At 42.1% G+C, this 21,964-nt stretch overlaps 1 protein-coding gene across 6 annotated transcripts in view; it reads left to right on the top strand.

The window, feature by feature from the left end:
• Window positions 1–21,964, top strand: part of ccdc186 (coiled-coil domain-containing protein 186) — a 121,233-nt gene that overhangs the window by 30,319 nt on the left and 68,950 nt on the right. For 3 of the 6 annotated variants that reach the window (XM_043712785.1, XM_043712786.1, XM_043712790.1), the window contains exon 3: window positions 21,249–21,396. In XM_043712785.1, the coding sequence (XP_043568720.1) occupies window positions 21,249–21,396 (148 nt within the window). Of the gene's footprint in view, window positions 1–18,790; window positions 18,814–21,248; window positions 21,397–21,964 lie in introns of those variants that run through there. The other 3 variants (XM_043712789.1, XM_043712787.1, XM_043712791.1) reach the window with 2 other exon arrangements.

The following is a 21,964-nucleotide window of genomic DNA, read 5'->3' as shown; positions in this document are numbered from 1 at the left end:
AATTGTTATTAGAACACATCTAGTGAGATTTCTATTGATTCAGAAAATAGATGGAGAAAACCACTGATATTGTGATGAAATGTAAATATTTCTCTCTGGGTTTTGTTGACAGGCTTAACAGTGATTGATTTATTTATAAACTGGTTAAAAACCAAATCTGAAAATAAAAAGTTGCTACAGGAAAATTTCAAAAATCCTACAAGTTCACAATGTCCTTTTGGGAAGAAAAGTTGTCGTCTTTACTGATGGGACCAATATGAGATTCCTGTCTTGTACTGACATGGTAGTTCTTTGACCCCCTCTCAAGTGAAGTAAGCCTCATGACCCACTTGTGGTTCAAGAATGCCTATCACTACCACGTAATGGCATATAGAGTCATAGAGATGTACAGCATGGAAACAGACCTGTCCATGCCGACCAGATATCCCAACCCAATCGAGTCCTACCTGCCAGCACAAGGCCCATATCCCTCCAAACCCTTGCTATTCATGTACCCATCCAGATGCCTTTTAAGTGTTGCAATTGTACCAGCCTCCACCACATCCTCTGGCAGCTCATTCCATACATGTACCAACTTCTGTGTGAAAACGTTGCCCCTTATGTCTCTTTTATATCTTTCCCCTCTCTCACCCTAAACCTATGCCCTCTAGTTCTAGACTCCCCGACCCCAGGGAAAAGACTTTTGTCTATTTATGCTATCCGACTACACCTCCAATTTTGGTTTTATCTGCAAAGTTACTACCTGTACCTCTTATGCTCGCATCCAAATCTATAATGTAAATGACAAAAAGTAGAGGACCCAGCACCGATCCTTGTGGCACTCCACTGGTCACAGACCTCCAGTCTGAAAATCACCCCTCCACCACCACCCTTTGTCTTCTACCTTTGAGCCAGTTCTGTATCCAAATGGCTAGTTCTCCCTGAATTCCGTGTGATCTAACCTTGCTAATCAGTCTCCCATGGGGAAACCTTGTCGAACGCCTTATTGAAGTCCACATAGATCACATCTACAGCTCTGTCGTCATCAATCCTCTTTTTGTTACTTCTTCAAAAAACTCAATCAAGTTTGTGAGACATGATTTCCCATGCACAAAGCCATGCTGACGATCTGTAATAAGTCCTTGCCTTTCCGAATGCTTGTGCATCCTGTCCCTTAGGATTCCCTCCAACAACTTGCCCACCACCGAGGTCAGGCTCACTGGTCTATAGTTCCCTGGTTTGTCCTTACCACCTTCTTAAACAGTGGCACCACATTAGCCAAACTCCAGTCTTCCGGCACCTCACCTGTGACTATCGATGATACTGATATCTCAGCAAGAGGCCCGGCAATCACTTCTCTAGCTTCCCACAGAGTTCTCGAGTACACCTGATCATGTGCTGGGGATTTATCCACCTTTATGCGTTTCAAGACATCCAGCACTTCCTCATGTGTAATATGGACATTTTGCAAGGTGTCACCATCTATTTCCCTACAGTCTATATCTTCCATATCCTTTTCCACAGTAAATACTGATGCAAAATACTCATTTATATCTCCCCCATTTTCTGTGGCTCCACAAAAAGGCCGCCTTGCTGATCTTTGAGGGGCCCTATTCTCTCCCTAGTTACCCTTTTGTCCTTAATGTATTTGCCAAAGCGATCTCATGTCCCCTTTTTGCCTTCCTGATTTCCCTCTTAAGTATACTCCTACTTCGTTTATACTCTTCAAAGGATTCACTCAATCTATCCTGACATATGCTTCCTTCTTTTTCTTAACTAAACCCTCAATTTCTTTAGTCATCCAGCATTCCCTACACCTACCAGCCTTTCTTTTCACCCTAACAGGAATATACTTTCTCTGGATTCTCGTTATCTCATTCCTGAAGACCTCCCATTTTCCAGCTGTCCCTTTACCTGTGAACATCTGTCCCCAATCAGCTTTTGAAAGTTCTTGCCTAATACCTTCTCCAATTTAGAACTTCAACTTTTAGATCTGGAATATCCTTTTTCTGTCACTATTTTAAATCTAATAGAATTATGGTCGCTGGCCCCAAAGTGCTCCCCACTGACACCTCGGTCACCTGCCCTGCCTTGTTTCATAAGAGTAGGTCATCATTAAAATCCCCTACCATAACCACCCTATTATTCTTTCAGATAGCTGAGATCTCCGTACAAGTTTGTTTCTCAATTTCCCTCTGACTTTTAGGGGGTCTATAATACAATCCCAATCACATGATCATCCCTTTCTTATTTCACAGTTCAACCCAAATAACTTTCCTGAATGTAGTTCCAGGAATATCTTCCCTCAGCACAGCTGTTATGCTATTCCTTATCAAAAACGCCACTCCCCCTCCTCTCTTGCCTCCCTTTCTATCCTTCCTGTAGCATTTGTATCATCTATGGGAATGAAAAATGCTGGCATTCGTAGCACTGTCCTCATTTTAACAATGATTGAACGAAATACAAGTTGTAGATTTTGCAATAGTAGCAGTAACAGAAAAGATACTACTTTACAATTTGGAGATTTTGCAAATTCTGTGAAACTAGACAAGAAGAGTTATTCCTGATCAGAACAAACTTGATGATTTGCTGCAAACCTTCCATGAAGTATTCTACTATGCTGCTGTCTAATTCTTCCCAAAGTATCGCTGATTTGGAGTATGTTGAGCAATAGTGTTTTTGAAATATTTGAATACAAATTAGAAATAAGTTTCTCAAACACTGGAGGTGTGATGTCAAACATGCAGTGAAGTTTATAACTGAATTGGCTGACTTGGCCTCTCCCATGAACAAATTAATATATTTTAAGTCCTTTGTGAATAATGTGAACTTCGTAACTATTGAAGTTAGTTTGTAGGATTTTAGATTGTGGAGGTGGTATGTAATTTGGGTTCAGTGGAAGAAAACTTGGAGTTTGTGGAATTTATTAGCCAACTGCTGGAAATATACTGAAAACAAGAAGTGCTGGAGATCACAGAAGGTCCGACAGCATCCATGGAGAGAGGGCAAGCTAACTTTTTTTGAATTTAGAATCTAAACATTGGCTTGCTCTCCCTATATGGATGCTGCCTGACATGCTGTGATCACCAGCATTTGTTGTTTTCAGTACAGATTCCAGCTCTGCAATAATTTTGCTCCAGCTGGGAAATATACAATGTGCTACTTAATCTGTAACTCGAATAGATTTATAGTGAGACCCTTGAAGGTTTACATACATGCTAGAAAAGGGAAACTGGGAGAAATTATTTTGTGTTCAGAACAACAAGGTGAGTGGTTCCCTAGTTGATACAATTGGCTAGAAGAGAGAAAGCAGCAGTCGGTGGAATGATCCATGGTTGGGAGTCCACTGAATGTAGTGCTCCTAGAATTGGTGTTGAGGTCTCCACTGCTGATTTGTATTCAAGTTGATTTTAAAAATGTAATTCATAAATATGTTAAATGCTGAACCCTTGACGGAAAGGGCGTTAAGTAAGGTAGCAAGAAATTGAGATCTGAGAAACTATTTCAGGGGGAGCAGAACAATGGGAGATGAAGTACTTGGCAGTCCTACAGTTGCCACAGAATTCACAAATAAAGGGAGAAATAAGAGATGGTCGTTATATCATTCTGAGACCAATCCGGTGTATCAGATGGCCAAAAGAGGACCTCACCCAGTGTTTGACTACTAAATGGTACATACATTAGATTATCTAAGTTAAAAATCACACAACACCAGGTTATAGTCCAACAGGTGTAATTGGAAGCACACTAGCTTTCGGAGCGACGCTCCTTCATCAGGTGATTGTGGAGGGCTCGATCGTAACACAGAATTTATAGCAAAAATTTGCAGTGTGATGTAACTGAAATTATGCATTGAAGAATTGATTGTCTGTTAAGCCTTTCATCTGTTAGAATACAAAAAGTGAAATAACAGAGTTTTACATAAATTCATGCAGTTTTTGAGCTCAGAGTTCGACATGAATCTATGTGGTTTTTGAGCAAAGTGCAATGTAACTTTGTACCAAAAAAATTCACCACACACAAAGTTACATTGCACTTTGCTCATAAACCACATAGATTCATGTCGAGCTCTGAGCTCAAAAACTGCATGAATTTATGTAAAACTCTGATATTTCACTTTTTAGATTGGAATCAATCTAAACATCAGGTCATAGACACAGAACACAGGGGGCTAACACCTTCAACACATTGTCTAGCTATCACCATTGTTAACAGCTAACCCGAGAATGCAACTTTAAAAAAAAGGGTTTTGTGATTTACACATGAAAGAAATGAAACTATCACTGTATTCTAACAGATGAAAGGCTTAACAGACAATCAATTCTTCAATGTATAATTACAGTTACATCACACTGCAAATTTTTGCTATAAATTCTGTGTTACGATCGAGCCCTCCACAATCACCTGATGAAGGAGCGTCGCTCCGAAAGCAAGTGTGCTTCCAATTAAACCTGTTGGACTATAACCTGGTGTTGTGTGATTTTTAACTTTGTACACCCCAGTCCAACACCGGCATCTCCGAATCATAGATTATCTAAGTACACATTCCAAATGTAAATTCAGCTAATTTTGTTGGAGATTTTAAATTGAACTCACACACCGTGAATTAAACTGTCATTTATCAAATCTAATAGCAACTACTCAGTAAAATTACTGTGTTTGAACAGGAAACAAAATTAATTGTTTAAAGCGAGTAATTTATCACTTAGACAAATAGGCACGTAACAATTACAGTTGTTTACATGTTAAATTCACCAGGATTCCTTCTAACAGTATCTTCAAAACTCTCAATCTCTCTCTATGGATGGTGCAGGAGGGAGGGCTTCAGGTATGTGGATCATTGGGGAAGGTGGGACCTGCACAAGAAGGAAGGGTTGGACATGAACTGGAGGGGCACCAATATCCTGGGTGCAACGTGTGCCAGAGCTGTTTGGGAGGATTTAAACTAGATTGGCAGGGATGTGGGAATCTGAGCTATTGATCAGATGTTGGAGTAGGTAGTGAACAGCCAGATAGTGTGCAGAGAGTCTGAGGAGGGATAGGCACTTGATAGGGCAAAGGTGTGCAGTCAGTGTGATGGATTGAAGAGTTTCTATTTTAATGCAGGAAGTGTTCGGAATAAAGGTGACAAACTCTGAGCATGCATCAGCACTTGGAACTATAGTGTTGTGGCTGTTGCGGAGATTTTGATATCACAGGGGTAGTATCACAACTGCAGGAAGAGAGGTCAGCAAGGAGGGTTAATACAATAGATAATAGGTGCAGGAGTAGGCCATTCTGCCCTTCGAGTCTGCACCACCATTCAATATGATCATGACTGATCATCCTTAATCAGTATCCTGTTCCTGCCTTATCTCCATAACTCTTGATTCCACAATTTCTGATTTCCCAACAGAGTCAGTATGGGTGGAAATCAGAAACAGGAAAGGAGCAGTCACTTTATTGGGAGTTTTCTATCGACCACCCCCCCGCCCAATGGCAACGGAGACACAGAAGAGCAGACTGGGAGACAGATTTTGGAAAGGTGCAGAAATAACAGGGTTGTTAACATGGGTGACTTTAACTTCCTTTATATTGATTGGAATCTCCTTAGTGTGTATAGTTTGGATGGAGCAATTTTTGTCAGGAAGGGTTCTTGACTCAATATGTAGATAGGCCGACTAGAGGGGAGGCCATATTGGATTTGGAGCTTGACAATGAACCATGCCAGGTGTCAGATCTCTCGGTGGGCTAGTGATCATAACTCCCTGACCTTAACTATACTCACGGAGATGGATAGGAGCAGATGGTATAGGAAGGCAGGAACTGGGGCACCTAAATTGAGAAGGATGTTCTCGGGGAAATGCCCAACAGAAATTTGGAGGTTGATTAGGAAGCACTTGCTGATAGTGCTGGACAAGTTTGTCCCACTGAGGCAAGGAACGGATAGTAAGTTGAAAGAATCTTAGATGACAAGGAATGTGGAACATCGAGTCATGAAGAAGAAGGAAGCTTACTTAAGGTTGAGGTGGCAAGGATCAGACAGGGTGTTAGAGGTAGCCAGGAAGCAACTGAAGAATGGACTTAGGAGAGCGAGAAAGGGGCATGAAAAAGCTTTAGCAGTTAGGATTAAGGAACATCCTAAGGCATTCCACGCTGATGCGAGGAACAAGAGGATGGCTGATTAGAGATAGTGGAGGGAACTTGTGCCTGGACGTGGAGGACGTAGGGGCACTACATTCAGTGGACCCCTTTAATGTATACATTGCTTCAGTATTTACTACTGAGAGGGAGCTTGTCATTTGTGAGGACAGCGTGAAGCAGACTGATGTACTAGAACAGGTTGATTTTAGGAAGGAAGATGTGTTCAAAAAGTTTGAAAAACATGAGGATGGATAAATACCCTGGGCCAGACAGGATATACCCAAGGTTACCACAGAGGTGCGGGAAGAGATTGTTGCATGTTTGGCAATGATCTTTGCATCCTCACTGTCTATTTGAGTAGTACCAGATGATTGGAGGGCAGCAAATGTTATTCCTTTGTTCAAGAAAGGGAATAGAGATAATCCTGAGAAGTACAGATCAGTCAGTCTTCGGTCAGTGGTTAGCAAAGTATTGGAGAGGATTCGAAGAGACAGGATTTATGCTTACTTGGAAAACTGTAGTTTGATTAGAGATAGTCAACTATGCTTTGTGAGGGGCCGGTCATGCCTTACAAACCTTATTGAATTCTTTGAGGATGTGACAAAACACATTGAAGGTTGAGCAGTGAATGTGAAATACATGGATTTTAGCAAGGCATTTGATCAGGTTCCCCATGGTAGGCTCATTCAGAACGCGAGGAGGCATGGAATACAGGGACATTTGGCTGTCTGGATACAGAATTGGCTGGCCAATGGAAGATGGAAGGTGATAGTAGATGGAAAGTATTCAAGCTGGAGCTTGGTGACCAGTGGTGGTCCACAGGAATCTGTTCTGGACCCTCTCTATGATTTTTATGAATGACTTTGGATAAGGAAGTGGAAGGGTGGGTTAATAAGTTTGTCGATGACACGATGTTTGGTGGAGTTGTGGATGGTGTGGAGGGCTGTTGTAGATTGCAATCGGACATTGACAGGATGCAGAGCTGGTCTGATAAGTTGCAGATGGAGTTCAACCTGGAAAAGTGTGAAGTGATTCATTTTGTAAGGTCAAATTTGAATGCAGAACACTGGGTTAAAGGGAGGATTCTTAGCAATATGGAGGAACAGAAGGGATCTTGGGTTCCATGTCCATAGATCCCTCAAAGTTGCCACCCAAATTGGTAGGGTTATTAAGAAGGTGTATGGTGTGTTGGCTTTCATTAGCAGGGGAATTGACTTTAAGAGCTGAGAGGTTATGCTGCAGCTCTAAAAAGCCCTAGTTAGACCACATTTGGAATATTGTGTTCAGTTCTGGTCACCTCATTATAGGAAGGATATGGAAGCTTTGGAGAGGGTGCAGAGGAGATTTACCAGGATGCTGCCTGGACTGGAGGGCATGTCTTATGAAGAAAGATTGAGGGAGCTAATGCTCTTCTCATTGGAGCAAAGAAGGATGAGAGTTAACTTGAAAGAGGTATTCAAGATATTGAGAGGCATAGTTAGTGGTTAGTCAGAGACTTTCTTCCTTGGGGAAATGGATATCATGAGGGGGCATAATTTTCAAGTGATTGGTGGAAGGTTTAGGGAGATTTCAGAAGTAGGTTTTTTATACTGAGTGGTGTTTGCATGGAATACACTGCCAGCAGTGGTATTAGGGACATTTTAAGTGACTCTTGGATAGGCATATGATAGTGCAATAAAGGTTATGTAGGTTAGTCTGATCTTAGAGGATAAAAGGCCAGTACAACATCCAAAGCTGAAGGGAGTGTTCTGTATTGTACTGCTCTATGCTCGATCACCTGGGACAAGGGTGGTTGGCACGTGGGAACACACGACCTGCAAGTTCACCTTCAAGCAACTCACCATCCTGACTTAGAGTCATAATTATCACTCTTTCATTGTCAGGAAATTGGAGGTGACGTCTTGACAATAATGTGGGTGCACCTACACCAGGCAGGCAGAGGATTCAACATCATGTTTTGAGGGTAATTAATGCTAGTCTCGCCAATGATGCCCCATCCCATGAACTGATCAATAAAGGTGGTAATTTGCATTTCTGTTTTGAAAATCTTAGAGGAAATATATTAACAAATAAATTGGACTTTATTATAATTGGAAAAAGTTTGGAGTCACATTTATTACATTTAAGTTTTATGTTTTGGGAGGGATGGGCAAAGTCAACAAGAAAATTAGATACTTTGAGTATAAGTTGACATTCCAGGTTTTGGAGTGTAGTCGCTGTAATTTTGATGGTGTCACCTTTAGGGCATGATATTAAACAGAGCCCCTGTCTGTTCACTCGCAATGTAACAGAACCCTTGACACTTCTTTGAAGAACAGGCAAGTTAATCATTATGTCTTGTCCAATATTTATCCTTCAATTAACTTCACTCCCCAAACACATTCAGTCATATGACATTATTGTTGTGAGAGTTTCCTGTGTTCTAAATGGTGACCATGATTCCTAGGTTATTAGTAACTTCACTCCAAAAGTACTTCCAGGACTGGGAGTTTGAACTATAGGAAGAGGCTGAATTAACTGGAGGCTGAGGGAGGACCTTATTAATGTTTGTAAAAAATCGTGAGAAGCATGAATCGGGTGAATTGCCAAGCTCTCTTTCTGACAGCGGGAAAATCCAACACTAGATGGCATAGATTGAAGGTGAGTGGGAAACGATTTAAAAAGGATCTGAAGACTAACTTTTTCATGCAGAGAGCATTGAGATTATGGAATGAGCTGCTAGAGGAAGTGGTGGTGGCTGGTACTACGACAACATTCAAAAGGCATCTGGATGGGTATATGAAAAGGGAAAATTTAGCAGGATATGGGCCAAACACTGGCAAATGGAACTAGATTAATTTTGGATATCTGGTTAGCATGGGTGAGTTGGACTGAAGAGACTGTTTCCATGCTCTCTCTGACTCGACAAAGAGTTGTGCCTTCACTCTGAGGCTTTGTAAGTTTCAATGAGAACCATCATCACCCTCCTCAGCTCCACTGAATACAGACCCAGAATCCTCAACCAGTCCTTGCACGACAAGCCCTTCATATCTGGGATCATTCTTGTGAACCCCTCTGGACCCCCTTCAAGTCCAGGACATCCTTCCTTAGATGCGGAACCCAAAACTGCTCCCAATATTCCAAATGTGGTCTGACCTGTTCCTCCCACTTGGCTGAGGACATGCAAGTCCTGAGCCTCCTCATCGTTACTCCCTTACCACCTGATAGAGGAAGAATGCCTTACCTTCCGCCTCAGGACTTTTCAACCCCTTGGTATCAATGTGGACTTTACCAGTTTCCTCATTTCCCCTCCCTCCACCTTTCCCCAGTTCCAGCCTTCCAGCTCAGCACCATCCTCAAGACCTGCCCATCTTCCTTCCCACCTATCCGCTCCACCCTCCTCTCTGACCGATCACCTTTACCCCCATCTCCATCCACCTATTGCACACTCAGTTACCTTTGCCCCTCACATTTATCTCTCCTCCCCCAAAGCTCCCAGTCTCATTCTTGAAGAAAGGCTTTTGCCTGAAACATCAGCTTTTCTGCTACTTGGGTGCTGCCTGACCTGCTGTGCTTTGCCAGCACCACTCTAATCTTGACTCTAATCTCCAGCATCTGCAGTACCCACTTCCGCCCAGTGCTTTACGCAATATCTCTGCTCTTTCATTTTATTTCTCTGGAGATGGATGCTAACATTGCATTTGCTTTCCTACCTGCCAACTGAAGCCGCATGTTAAGTCCTGAACTCAGACTCCAAAGTACCTTTGTGCTTCATATTTATGAAGCCTTTTCCCCATTTAGAAAATAGTCTACCTCTCTGTTCTTAATCTCACACTTTTCCCACATTGTATTCTGTCTGCCACTTCTTTGCCCACTCTCCTTATCTGTGCATGGCCTTCTGCAGCCTTCCGGCTTTCTCTATACTACCGACCCTCCACCTATCTGCAAACTTAGCAAAAATGCCCTCCGTTTCTTGGTTCAGATTGTTAATGTATAATGTAAATACTTGTGATGTCAACAACATCTGTCAGTTCTCTACCCATGCCAACATCTTGCCAACATCTAAAACCATGGGCTTTTCCCTTACTTAGTTTGTCAAAGGCTGCCTTCTGGAAATACAAATAGATCATGTCCACTGAATCTACTTTGGCTAACTTACTCATTACCTCCTTAAATCTGTTAGAATTCTTTATCAGGCATGGCCTCACCTTGACAAAGTCATGTTGACTCAGTCCCATTTTACCATGTACTTCCAAGCACTCCACAATCTCATTTCTTTCTTTTGTTCCATAGATATTTTTATTGAAAAGAAGACTTTGTTTTTCTAAAATTGCAAAACCAATACAAAATAGTATGACAACTTGCTAATATAATAGAAAACAAACTACTATCTACTCTACAGGCTACAGTAATGCAAAAAACCCCAATAAAACTACAGTCCAATAAATAACCAAGGAGAAAGAAGAAAAAATAAATCGATGAAATAAAATTAAAACCAAGTTATAACAATCTCATCACAACTCCCCACCACTGGGAGCAAGACTAAATAGACCTGTATTTGTTTGAGATTCTTCCTCCCAGGGGTCCCTAAACTGACAGACACAGTCCTCATGGCCCTAAATAATATATAGCCGATATATCTACATCAATATAATTCAAAAAGGGCCGCCATGTTCTGTAAAACAATTCCGCTCTCTGGTGCACCATATCCGTAAGGAAGTCCAGGAGTATGTGTTCCATGACTATGCTAAATTGAGTGTCCTGGGGGATTCTCCTACACCCAGCTCATAGAGTCATAGAGATGTACGGCATGGAAACAGACCCTTAGGTCCAACGCGTCCACGCTGACCAGATATCCCAACCCAATCTAGTCCCACCTGCCAGCACCTGACCCATATCCTTCCAAACCCTTCCTATTCATATACCCATCCAAATGCCTCTTAAATGTTGCAATTGTACCAGCCTCCACCACATCCTCTGGCAGCTCATTCCATGCACGTACCACCCAGTGTGTGAAAACGTTGCCACGTCGGTCTCTTTTATATCTTCCCCTCTCACCCTAAACCAATGCCCTCTAGTTCTGGACTGCCCGATCCCAGGGAAAAGACTTTGCCTATTTACCCTATCCATGCCCCTCATAATTTTGTAAACCTCTATAAGGTCACCCCTCAGCCTCCGACGCTCCAGGGAAAACAGCCCCAGCCTGTTCAGCCTCTCCCTATAGCTCAAATCCTCCAACCCTGGCAACATCCTTGTAAATCTTTTCTGAACCCTTTCAAGTTTCACAACATCTTTCCGATAGGAAGGAGACCAGAATTGCATGCAATATTCCAACAGTGGCCTAACCAATGCCCTGTACAGCCGCAACATGACCTCCCAACTCCTATACTCCATACTCTGACCAATAAACGAAAGCATACCAATCGCCACCTTTACTATCCTCCCTAACTGTGACTCCACTTTCAAGGAGCTATGAACCTGCACTCCAAGGTCTCTTTGTTCAGCAACACTCTCCAGGACCTTACCATTGTGTATCAGATTTGTTTTCCCAAAATGCAGCAACTCGCATTTATCTGAATTAAACTCCATCTGCCACTTCTCAGCCCATTGGCCCATCTGGTCCAGATCCTGTTGTAATCTGAGGTAACCCTCTTTGCTGTCCATTACACCTCCAATTTTGGTGTTACCTGCAAACTTACTAACTGTACCTCTTATGCTCGCATCCAAATCTTTCATGTAAATGACAAAAAGTAGAGGACCCAACACCGATCCTTGTGGCACTCCACTGGTCACAGACCTCCAGTCTGAAAATTACCTCTCCACCACCACCCACTGTCTTCTACCTTTGAGCCAGTTCTGTATCCAAATGGCTAGTTCTCCCTGAATTCCGTGTGATCTAACCTTGCTAATCAGTCTCCCGTGGGGAACCTTGTTGAATGCCTTACTGAGGTCCATACAGATCCCATCGACCGCTCTGCCCTCATCAATCCTCTTTGTTACTTCCACAAAAAAACTCAATCAAGTTTGTGAGACATTTCCCACACACAAAATCATGTTGACTATCCCTCATCAGTCCTTGCCTTTCCAAATACTTGTACATCCTGTCCCTCAGGATTCCTTCCAACAGCTTGCCCATCATTAACCACCAATGTAGTCTTTTTGTTTTGTATGAAGTCCCTAACCTGGAAGTAATGAAAGAGATCCTCCCTCGGTAGCCTAAACGTCTGACTCAGCTGTTCGAAGGACATCATGACTTCCCCGTCAAATAGATGTCCTAAACAGGAGATTCCTCTGGGCTCCCAGAGCTTAAAGCCAGAGTCCATTGAACCTGGCTGGAATCCTGACATTGCCACTATGGGGATAAAAGGGGAAGTTTTTCGTAAATTGCCCTTGCCCTGCCGTAAAACTCTCTTTGCTTTAACTGTGTTTAGGACGATTGGGTTTTTTGCAGTGATCCATAACAGTTCTCATCTTGTCCATAAACAACAAATTAATGAGGGTGCATTTTGTCTGGGAGGCCTCAATGTCTAGCCAAATTGATCGCGGATCATGACAGACCCATTCAGCCACATAGGATAACAAAGAACTCGGTTAGTACTTCCGAAAGTCTGGAAAATTTAGACTCCCACCCCCCCCCCCCCCCCCCCCACTCCAGTGGAAGCTGCAATTTATCCAGCTTAATAAGAGGCTGCCTGTGATGCCAAATAAAAGGTCCACGCCAGCTCTAAAGACTGCGCAGTGTTTGCCTTGGTAGCATCAAAGGGAGCATTCTCATGGGGTATAATAAACGAGGAAGAATATTCATCTTAGCCAGAGCTATCCTGCTCAAGATATCGGAAGATCTTCCCAAAGCCGAAGGTCCTGCCTGATTTTTCTCTCGTAGCTGCTCATAATTGGCTTTATATAATTGATCAAAAACGGGGTAATAAAAATGCCTAAGTACAGAAAACCTCCCTGTGAGCACCGGAAAGGGAAACAGGTTCCATCCCCAAACTTGGATATACAAGTAAGAACCCCCACAGACATGGCCTCTGATATCATGAAATTAACTTTATAACCTGAAAACAAACCAAATAGATTAATCACTTGTGTTAAGCGGGGCACAGATGTCATTGGATCGGTTAAAAAGAGAAGGACGTCATCCTCATAGGGAGTAATTTTATGCCTGCTTGACCTTGCCTTCCGGTCTATATTCCAATCTATCCAAATGGCTGCCGCCAATGACTTGATCACTAATGTAAATACTAGCGGCGAGAGAGGGTACCCTTGACGGCAGCCCCTACCGACACTAAAACTGTTTGACCCTATGCCAATAGTGAGTACCACTGCCTTTAGTTCACTATACAGCATTACCGCCCATTCAGTAAAAACTCTCCAAGACCAAACTGTTCCAAGGCATAAGAGGTATGGCCGGCCACTCCATCCGATCAAATGGTTTTTCTGCATGCAATGAGATGACCAAACCTGGTATTGCTCTTTGCTGACATATTTGGACAATATTTAATACTCTATCAATAATATTAGAAGACCTATGACCCTTAATAAAACCCGTCTGGTCCTCCTTTACAATAAAAGGCAATGCCCTCTCCAGCCTTAATGCTAGCCTTTTCGACAGGATTTTAAAGTCCATGTTCAGTAATGATATGGGCCTATACGAAGTGCAATCTTCTAGGACTTTTCCTTAAGGATAACAGAAATATTTGCTTCTCTCGAAGATGGGAGGCAGCCCTGACTGAATGAGTAATTGTACATATCCAAGAGTGGCCTGGCCAGCTTGTCTCTGAACTCTTTATAAAACTCCATTTGAAATCCATCTGGTCCAGGCGCTTTGCCATTCTGGAGCAGCCTCACTGCCTCCTGTACTTCCTGAATTGTCAGGGGGACATTCAAAAAGGACGCCTGCTCTGAGGTTACACCCGAAAGGTCCAAGGCCTTAAATGATTTCATCTTCTTCATTCAATCCTCACAGCCCTCCAACTGATAGAGCTCAAAATAAAACTTTCTAAATGCTGTGTCAATCTTTTTGACAATGCAAGTAAGAGGACAAGCACCTCTCTGTGATGGATGTAATAGATTGGGGGCATTCTTCTTTCTGGCCAAGTATGCGAGATATCTACCTAGTTTATCACTCAAATAATCTCTGTTTCACAAAAGAGAGTCCCCCATTTGCTGTTTGGGTAAGTGCAGCATTCAAAGTAGCCCTAAGGGCTGTAATCTTCTGTAATTTAGTTAGATTATCAAAATATGCTAACTCAGCCACCTTTAGGCAAACCTCGAGCAAACATTGCTATTCTCCCCTCTGTCGTTTCTGGGTCGCAAAGTAAGAAATAATTAAACCCTGTGCGTAGGCCTTGGCAGTGTCCCACAGCACCAATGGCCATACCTGAATTGATATCCCAAAAAATGTTAAGCTCCCACAAAAAATACTCTAAACTTGCTATCTTTCGGGAGGAAAGGGTCCATGTGCCAGTGCCAGGAACCAGCCCCACCACCTCTGGCCTTGACCTCCATATACATGCATAATCATGTATACTCCTACATTCCCTATTCTGAAGGACAGAACCGAGTTCAAAAAGGCCGATGGGACAAAAAAAATGTCAATTCTAGTATAGCACTTATGTGGATTAGGAAAAAAGGTAAAATCCCTACCTTCGGGGTGAAGATATTTCCATACATCCTCCAACCCCCAACTCCATGTTCAAGTCCACCAACTGCCCGGATTATGGAGATATACCTGCAAGATCCCTAGGCATCCTGTCCACCTCGGAGTCAATTAAAGTCTTCCCCTATAATTGTATGACACGCGCCCCAAGGACCATCAATCTTGATAGCGCATCCATTACAAATTTAAAGGGATGTGCCGGGTGGCAATATACATTCAGAATCTCATATTCCTCTCCATGTATTAAAGTTTTTAAGTATTATGAATCGCCCAGACTCCTCCTTAATTTGGCCTAGCATTTGAAATGGGAGGTTGTTCTGGATGAGAATAGCCACTCCTCTGTTTCTCAAGTTAAAAATGAGAAAAACGCCTGGCCAAATCCTACCTGTTGCAACTCCAAATGCTCCTTATCGGTGAAGTGTGTTTCTTGTAACAAGGCGACATCGATCTTCACTTTTCGAAGACTTGACAGTATCTTTTTTCTCTTAATGGGTGAATGACTCACCTTAACATTCCAGGTGCACCATTTAAACGAATGGCTAGCCATGGTCATCCAAAACAGCGTGCTGAGTGAAAACCATGAACAATACGTATAAATTTAAAAGTGCAACTACTAAATCAAAACTTCTAACAACTACTTCTACAACATAACAGCATGAAACATAGCTGAAAGGAGACTTTCCCCCTTGTCCACAAGGGGCGCTCATATCATCCATTAATCCCACCATGATTCCTTTTCGCTGAAGCCATGCCCCCGCCCCAGACAACACAAAGTAAGGAAAAAATATCAATATCTTATGACAAGACAGTTAAAAGTGGGCACCCAACTCATCCCCTCTATACTGTAATCTTAGGCACTCCTGGTAGAACAAGAAAAAAACTCTCCCCGCTTCTATCTCCACCCCCCCTCCCCCAATCCAAACAAAGGATGACAGGCAGGGAAGAGTGGAGAGAGGGAACCAAAATAAAGGCCTGACATATATTACAAGGAAGACCAAGATTGCCCCCTGACAACTAAGTAAGCCAGGCAAATTACAGGTAGTAGAATAATTGTCCATATAATTCAGGCTAGTCAGTCTATTTTAGAGCATCCGAGAAATCCTTTGTCTTTTCCGGTGAATCAAAGTTGAACACTGACCCTCTGTGGCTGAAATGCAGCACCGGCAAATATGTAACCGAGTACTGGATATTCAGGTCTGTCAGCCATTTTTTAATCTCATCAAAGGCCATCCTCTTGCGAATGATGACCGGGGAAAAGTCCTGAAAAAGCATGATTCGTGGTCCTTTATGTACCATAGCCTGGGGATCCTTCCCCAGTGGTCTCGAGGCTTCCAGCATCATTTGTTTGTCTCTATAATGCTGGAGTCGCACTAGGACTGGGTGGGGGCTCTGGTCCAATCCGTGACTGTGCACTACGACCCGGTGGGCCCGCTCGGTCCACACCTGGTCTACCCTCGATCTCCAGCCTTAGAAACTGTGGGAGCCATTGCTCCAAAAAGCTGACAAGCTGACCTTCTTCCTCCCGTTCAGGAAGCCCCAGCAACCAGATGTTCTTCTGATGACCTCTATTTTTGAGGTCATCGACTTGCTCTTCCCAGGCCTGCACTCGGTGTTCCAGGGCCTGAAGTTCCATCTGATGCTTCCACAGTCTCTTCAGCTATTTCCTTCAGGACTCTGGAGTGTAATCCATCTGGTCTGAGTGATTTATCCATCGTCAGACCTTTCAGCTTCCCCAGCCCTTCACCTTTGTTATGATCACTACAGTCACCTCTGTCCTCTGACACTTGAAGTTCTGGTATGCTGCTGGTGTTTTCCACCATGAAGACTGACGTAAAGTACCTGTTCACTTTCTCTGCCATTTCTTTGTTCCCCATTACTACTTCACCAGCCTCATTTTCCTGTGATCTAATGTCCACTCTTGCCTCTCTTTTTTTAATGAGTCTTTTTAAAAAAAAACTTGAATTACAAAACTTTTTTGTATTACTGGCTAGCTTACAGTCATTTCATCTTCTCTCCATCCATTTCTTTTTTAGTAATCTTCTGCTAATTTTTAATGCCTCCCCAATCCTCTGGTTTCTCATGACCTTCACCACATTGTTTGCTGTTCCTTTTTGTTTTCATGTTGTCCCAGACTTCCCTTATCAGCCATGGTTGTCTTTTCCTCCTCTTAGTTTGCTGCTGCTTCCTTGCGATGGATTTCTGTTTTGTCTCCCTAATTACCCCGAGAATCTACTGTCATTGCTGCTATACTTCCCTTTTAATCAACTCTGGCCACCTCCTCCCTCTTGTCTTTTGTAATTACCTTTACTCACTTGTTATACTTTTACATTTCATACCAGCTTCTCCCCCTCAAACGGCAGAGTGAATTCTATCATATTATGGTCACTGCCCCTCGGGGTTCCTTCATCTTAAGCTCCCCAATTAAGTCTGCCTCATTACCAATTACCTCATTACACCTTACCAAATCCAGAATTTCCTATTCCATAATAGGTTTTACCTCTCGCTGCTCCAAAAAAAGCCATCGTGTGGACGTTCCACCAATTTTTTTTTTGGGATCTGCTACCAACCTGATTTTCCCACTGCACCTGTATGTTTACGTCCCCCATGATTATTGTAATAGTGCCTTTCTTACAAGCTGTTTTACATCTCCCTGATTTTTTGCTCCACATCCTGACTACGCTAGGGGGCCTAATACCTACTCTCATCAGGGTGTTCTTTTTTTTCCCTTTGTGAGTCCTCAGCTCGACCCACACAGATTTCGCACCATCAGAATCCATGTTGCTTTTTGCTATCGATTTTGATTTAATTTCTAACCAACAAGGCACTCCCTCCCCCTCTGCCCATTTGCCTGCCCTTTCGATACGACGTGTATCTAGTTCCCAGACATCTATCTGTAATGCCCAAAACATTAGACTTGCGCATTTCAATTTGTGCTACAAACACATTTACATTGTTTTTATGTTGTACGCGTTTAAATACAACTCCCAGGTGTTGACCAACCCTTCTCATAATTGTCCCTTATCTGCTGTGCCTGAAGTTGAAGTCCTGACCCTTTCCTTCCTCGTTCTGGAAATTTGTTCTGTGCTTCTTGATTATAAATGCTGTTCTTAACTTTTTGTACATCCATACTTTCCACTTGAGAGGAAGTGTGAACTTTTTTCTTCCAAACTATTGCATTAAGATTTTTAAAATATAAAAATGTTTGTGAATACTCAAGTATCCTGAAAGATATGATTTGCCTATATTGGGAGAGGTAAGGACTGATTAGGGATAGTCAGCATGGGTTTTGTGCGAGGAAAATAGTGTCTGTCAAACTTGATTGAGTTTTTCGAGAAAGTCACCAAAAGAACTAATGAGAGCAGAGCGGTACGCATTGTTTACATGGACTTTTGTGAAGCTTTTCACAGGGTTCTGTATTGTAGACTACTTCGTAAAGTTAGATCATATGGGCTTCAGGGGGAACTTGCCAGTTGGATACAAAACTAGCTTGATGGTAGGAGAGAGTGAGACCTGTAATTATTTGGGTAGGGGACCTGTGACTGGGGTGTCTCACAAGAATCAGTATTGTGACTACTTTTGTTTGTCACTTTTTTATATAAACAATTTGGATGAGAATATAGAAGGCATGTTAGGTGGTCCTTCTTGAGATTCTTCACATTTGATGCAACTGCAACATACCAACTTCTGTGAACGACCAAATTTCCATTAAGCACAGTACAGTACAAACGTGCTGGAGGATCTTTTAACACACCTCGCAGGGCTTGCGGAGTCGTGTCAAAGCTCTCCCTGAACAAAGGAAACAGTCCTTCCTTGATAGAATATCTTTACATCACAGTCAATAATGACCACAAGACAACCTCCAGCCACTCCCTCACAGTCCCATGCCACTCGAGACACAATGCAGTGACCTAATCATCTCCAGAAACAATTTAATGTAAATCATCCCTTAATGGTCAAATCTGTTGCAAATCGTTTTTTTTAATTACAGAGAGCAGTCAACTGTAATGTTATTGATTTCTGAATAGGATGATGCAAAGATCAAGTATCTCTGAATAATAGGAGATGGCCAGGTAAGTGGCTATGAATGGCAAGGGATGGGAATGTAAATTCCTTACCATCTACCTGTAAGTCAGAGGCATCCCACCCTAGCCTCAGGCCATTCAATTTCCTGCAGGTTAGCAGAGCAAATTAGCCTTTTAATATAAAAGGTATGGTTAGTAAATTTGCACATGATACCAGAATTGGTGATATTGGGAACAGTGATGAAGGTTATCTAAGATTATGAAGAGATCTCTCTCAATCGGGTCAATGGACTGAGGAATGGCAGATGGAGTTTAATTTGGGTAGATATGAGGTTTTGAATTGTGGTAAAATAAACAAAGGTACGACTTCTATAATTAATGGTAGGACCATGGGAAGTGCTGCAGAACAGAGACACCTTGGGCTTCAGATACATTGTTCTTTGAAATTTGCATCACATGTACACAGGGTGATTAAGATGTTTTGCACGCTTGCCTTCATTGCTCAGATCATTGAGTATAGGAACTGGGAGGTCATGTTGAGCATGTTGGTGAGGCCTCTTCTGGAGTACTGTGCAGTTCTGGTAGCCCAGCTATAGGGAGAATTTTATTAAATTTGGAGAGGATTCATAAAAGATTTACCAGGATGTTGCTGGGAATGGAGGGTTTGAGTTATCAGGAGAGGCTGGGACCTTTTTCACTGGAGGGTAGAAGGTTGAGGGGTGACATTATTGAGGTTTATAAAATCATGAGCAGCATAGATAAGGTGAATAGCAAGGGTCTTTTCACTAGGGTGGGTGAGTTCAAAACTGGAGGGCATATTTTTAAAGTAAGAGGAGAAAGTTTTATAAAGGATATGAGGTGCAACTTTTTTACCTAGTGGTTTGGGTGTGGAATGAACTGTCGGAGGAAGTGGTGAATGCAGGTACAGTTAGATTATTTAAAAGACGTTGAATAAGTACATGAATAGGAAAGTCTTTGAAGGATATGGGCCAAATGCAAGCAAGTGGGTCCAGCCTAATTTGAGAACATAGTTGGCATGCACTAGTTGGACCAAGGTGTCTGTTTCTATGCTGTATGACTATTATTGTATATATGCTTCATGTAAAACGTTTACTGCTTTTGTAATTTTGTAATACAGAGGAGCCTCGATTATCCGAACTAAATTGGCAGGCACTGTTTTGTTCGGATAATTGATTACTTGGTTAATTGATTCAATGCCTCTCCTTTAGGGCTTGGAGTTTTCTGAAGTTTCTTTTTTCCTCACTCTGCCTGCCTTGCTCCCTGTCTCAGTCTCAGGGTTTGTTTCTGAGTAGAGACACACTTGTGTGTAAGGGACCTGCAGCATTGCTGAAGCCTTTTGCTGCCCCCTCTCAACCCTGTCCAAACACACTTTTTTTTCCCTCCCCCAACCTATTTAAACCCCACACCGTCTGCTGTCCAAACCCACCCCTTATCCACGCCCCTGCCCCCAACCACATCCAAACCTGTTCATGCCACACCCGCACCTCCATCCACCCTCTGACCGTGTCCAAACCCACCCCCTGTCTGCCCCACTCTCCCCTCCAGGGCAGCCGGACTGGACACCAACAGTAAGACTACTGCTGCCTTTTGGAGAGGGGGGTGGTGAGTCTCAAAATAGTGCGCACACACACGCACCATTTTACTGCAACGTTTTGACAAGTTCCACCTTTATCTTGTACAGGACAATTTTGAAGAGATTATCTGGGGCAGGGGGATTTAGGGTACACGTCTGTGTAGGTCTCCAGAGAGAGAGAGAGATTGGTCAGTCATTTAGAGATGTCCAGCACTGTTGTCGGCACCATTTCAGTAAGCTGAGTTCACTTTTAATCATTGTAAACAAAAGACTCCATCAGTTTTGGAAACGCTTCTTTGATATCATGTTTCTATCGAGACCTTGAGATCATCTTTGGATAATCCAAAATTCGGATAATCGAAGTTCCTCTGTAGATAGAAAAGTCACAAGTTACAACAATCTGAATTGGAGGAAATGAGCATGAAATGATTAATTTAACCCTTACCTTGGAAATGCATTATGTATTTTTCCCTCCCTGAGCTAAGATTCTATAAAATGACTTTTTGTTAAAACTTTCACACTAACTGTCAAATATGTTGAAATATAGATAGCTTTGTCCAAAAGTTGTCTGCTCAAAAAATTAGGTTAAGATAAAATTTGATTAGAACTCTTACTTTGGATGCACATGTTCATTGATCAGAGTTGAATTTGGTTCTAATCACCACTTTTTATATTTAAAAACATATCCCATATCGCTTAAATCACCTTTTTTAATTGAAAATCCTAAGTTTGTCAGTTGTAATTAACATTGCACTAACTTTCTATGATTTAGTCAGGAATGCTCAGATGATTGTGTAAAACTATGAATAAACTTATTATCAACCAAATTATAGTGACTTTTTTCATGATGTTTCAAAGTTTCAGGATTCACATTTGCATATCTATTTTGCACCCCTTGTATGATGTACAGACTGATGGAAGAAAACAGAAAACATCAGGAAATGATTGTTGAGATATGTGCAGAGAAAGACAACTTGAAAGATGAATTGAAGAAACGGTCTGAAACAGAAAAGCAACACATCACTACCATAAAACAGGTAAGACATCACTCCAATTTGATGATGTTTACAAAGCACGAATCTGTAAAATCTGGGTATTGTTTCTTTTCTCGACTTCTCTTTTTTTAAAGAAAACTGTTGCAGTTTAAAAGATTTCTAGTCAGCTTCTGATCCTATTCCTCAATTGATATGTAAGGAATAAAACAAACTTTATATCTTGTGCTTTTTTTTTAACTTGAACTCCCATTTCTCTTTTGTCCTCTGGGAGTTAGCGGAAGAGAGTTCAGGCTTCCACTTCGCATTTCCGAAGTTGGCAAAGAACTTGCATTCCTTATATGCAGCAGGGATGTACTGGCCGCCTGAATGTGGACAGCCAAATGTTGATAATCAATTATTATTTAAAAAGCTGATCCTTTTAATCTGTTTCGGCAAAACCTGAAAATGGATCAGATCCCTTGCGGGACCTGAAATCAATCCTTTGCAAGGTTGAAATAATTTGATACCTTTTTTAATAAAACCCCAAAAAGTGAATAATTAGCAAGACAAGCAGTGGAGCCCTTTTAATATTTTTGCCAGATATTCCAAAGAATGATCGGACATTAATCCC

The sequence above is a fragment of the Chiloscyllium plagiosum genome, chromosome 22 (genome assembly GCF_004010195.1).
Source record: "Chiloscyllium plagiosum isolate BGI_BamShark_2017 chromosome 22, ASM401019v2, whole genome shotgun sequence".
NCBI lineage: Eukaryota > Metazoa > Chordata > Chondrichthyes > Orectolobiformes > Hemiscylliidae > Chiloscyllium > Chiloscyllium plagiosum.
Note: the sequence above shows the minus strand (reverse complement) of the source record. Positions and strands in the feature narration are given on the sequence as shown.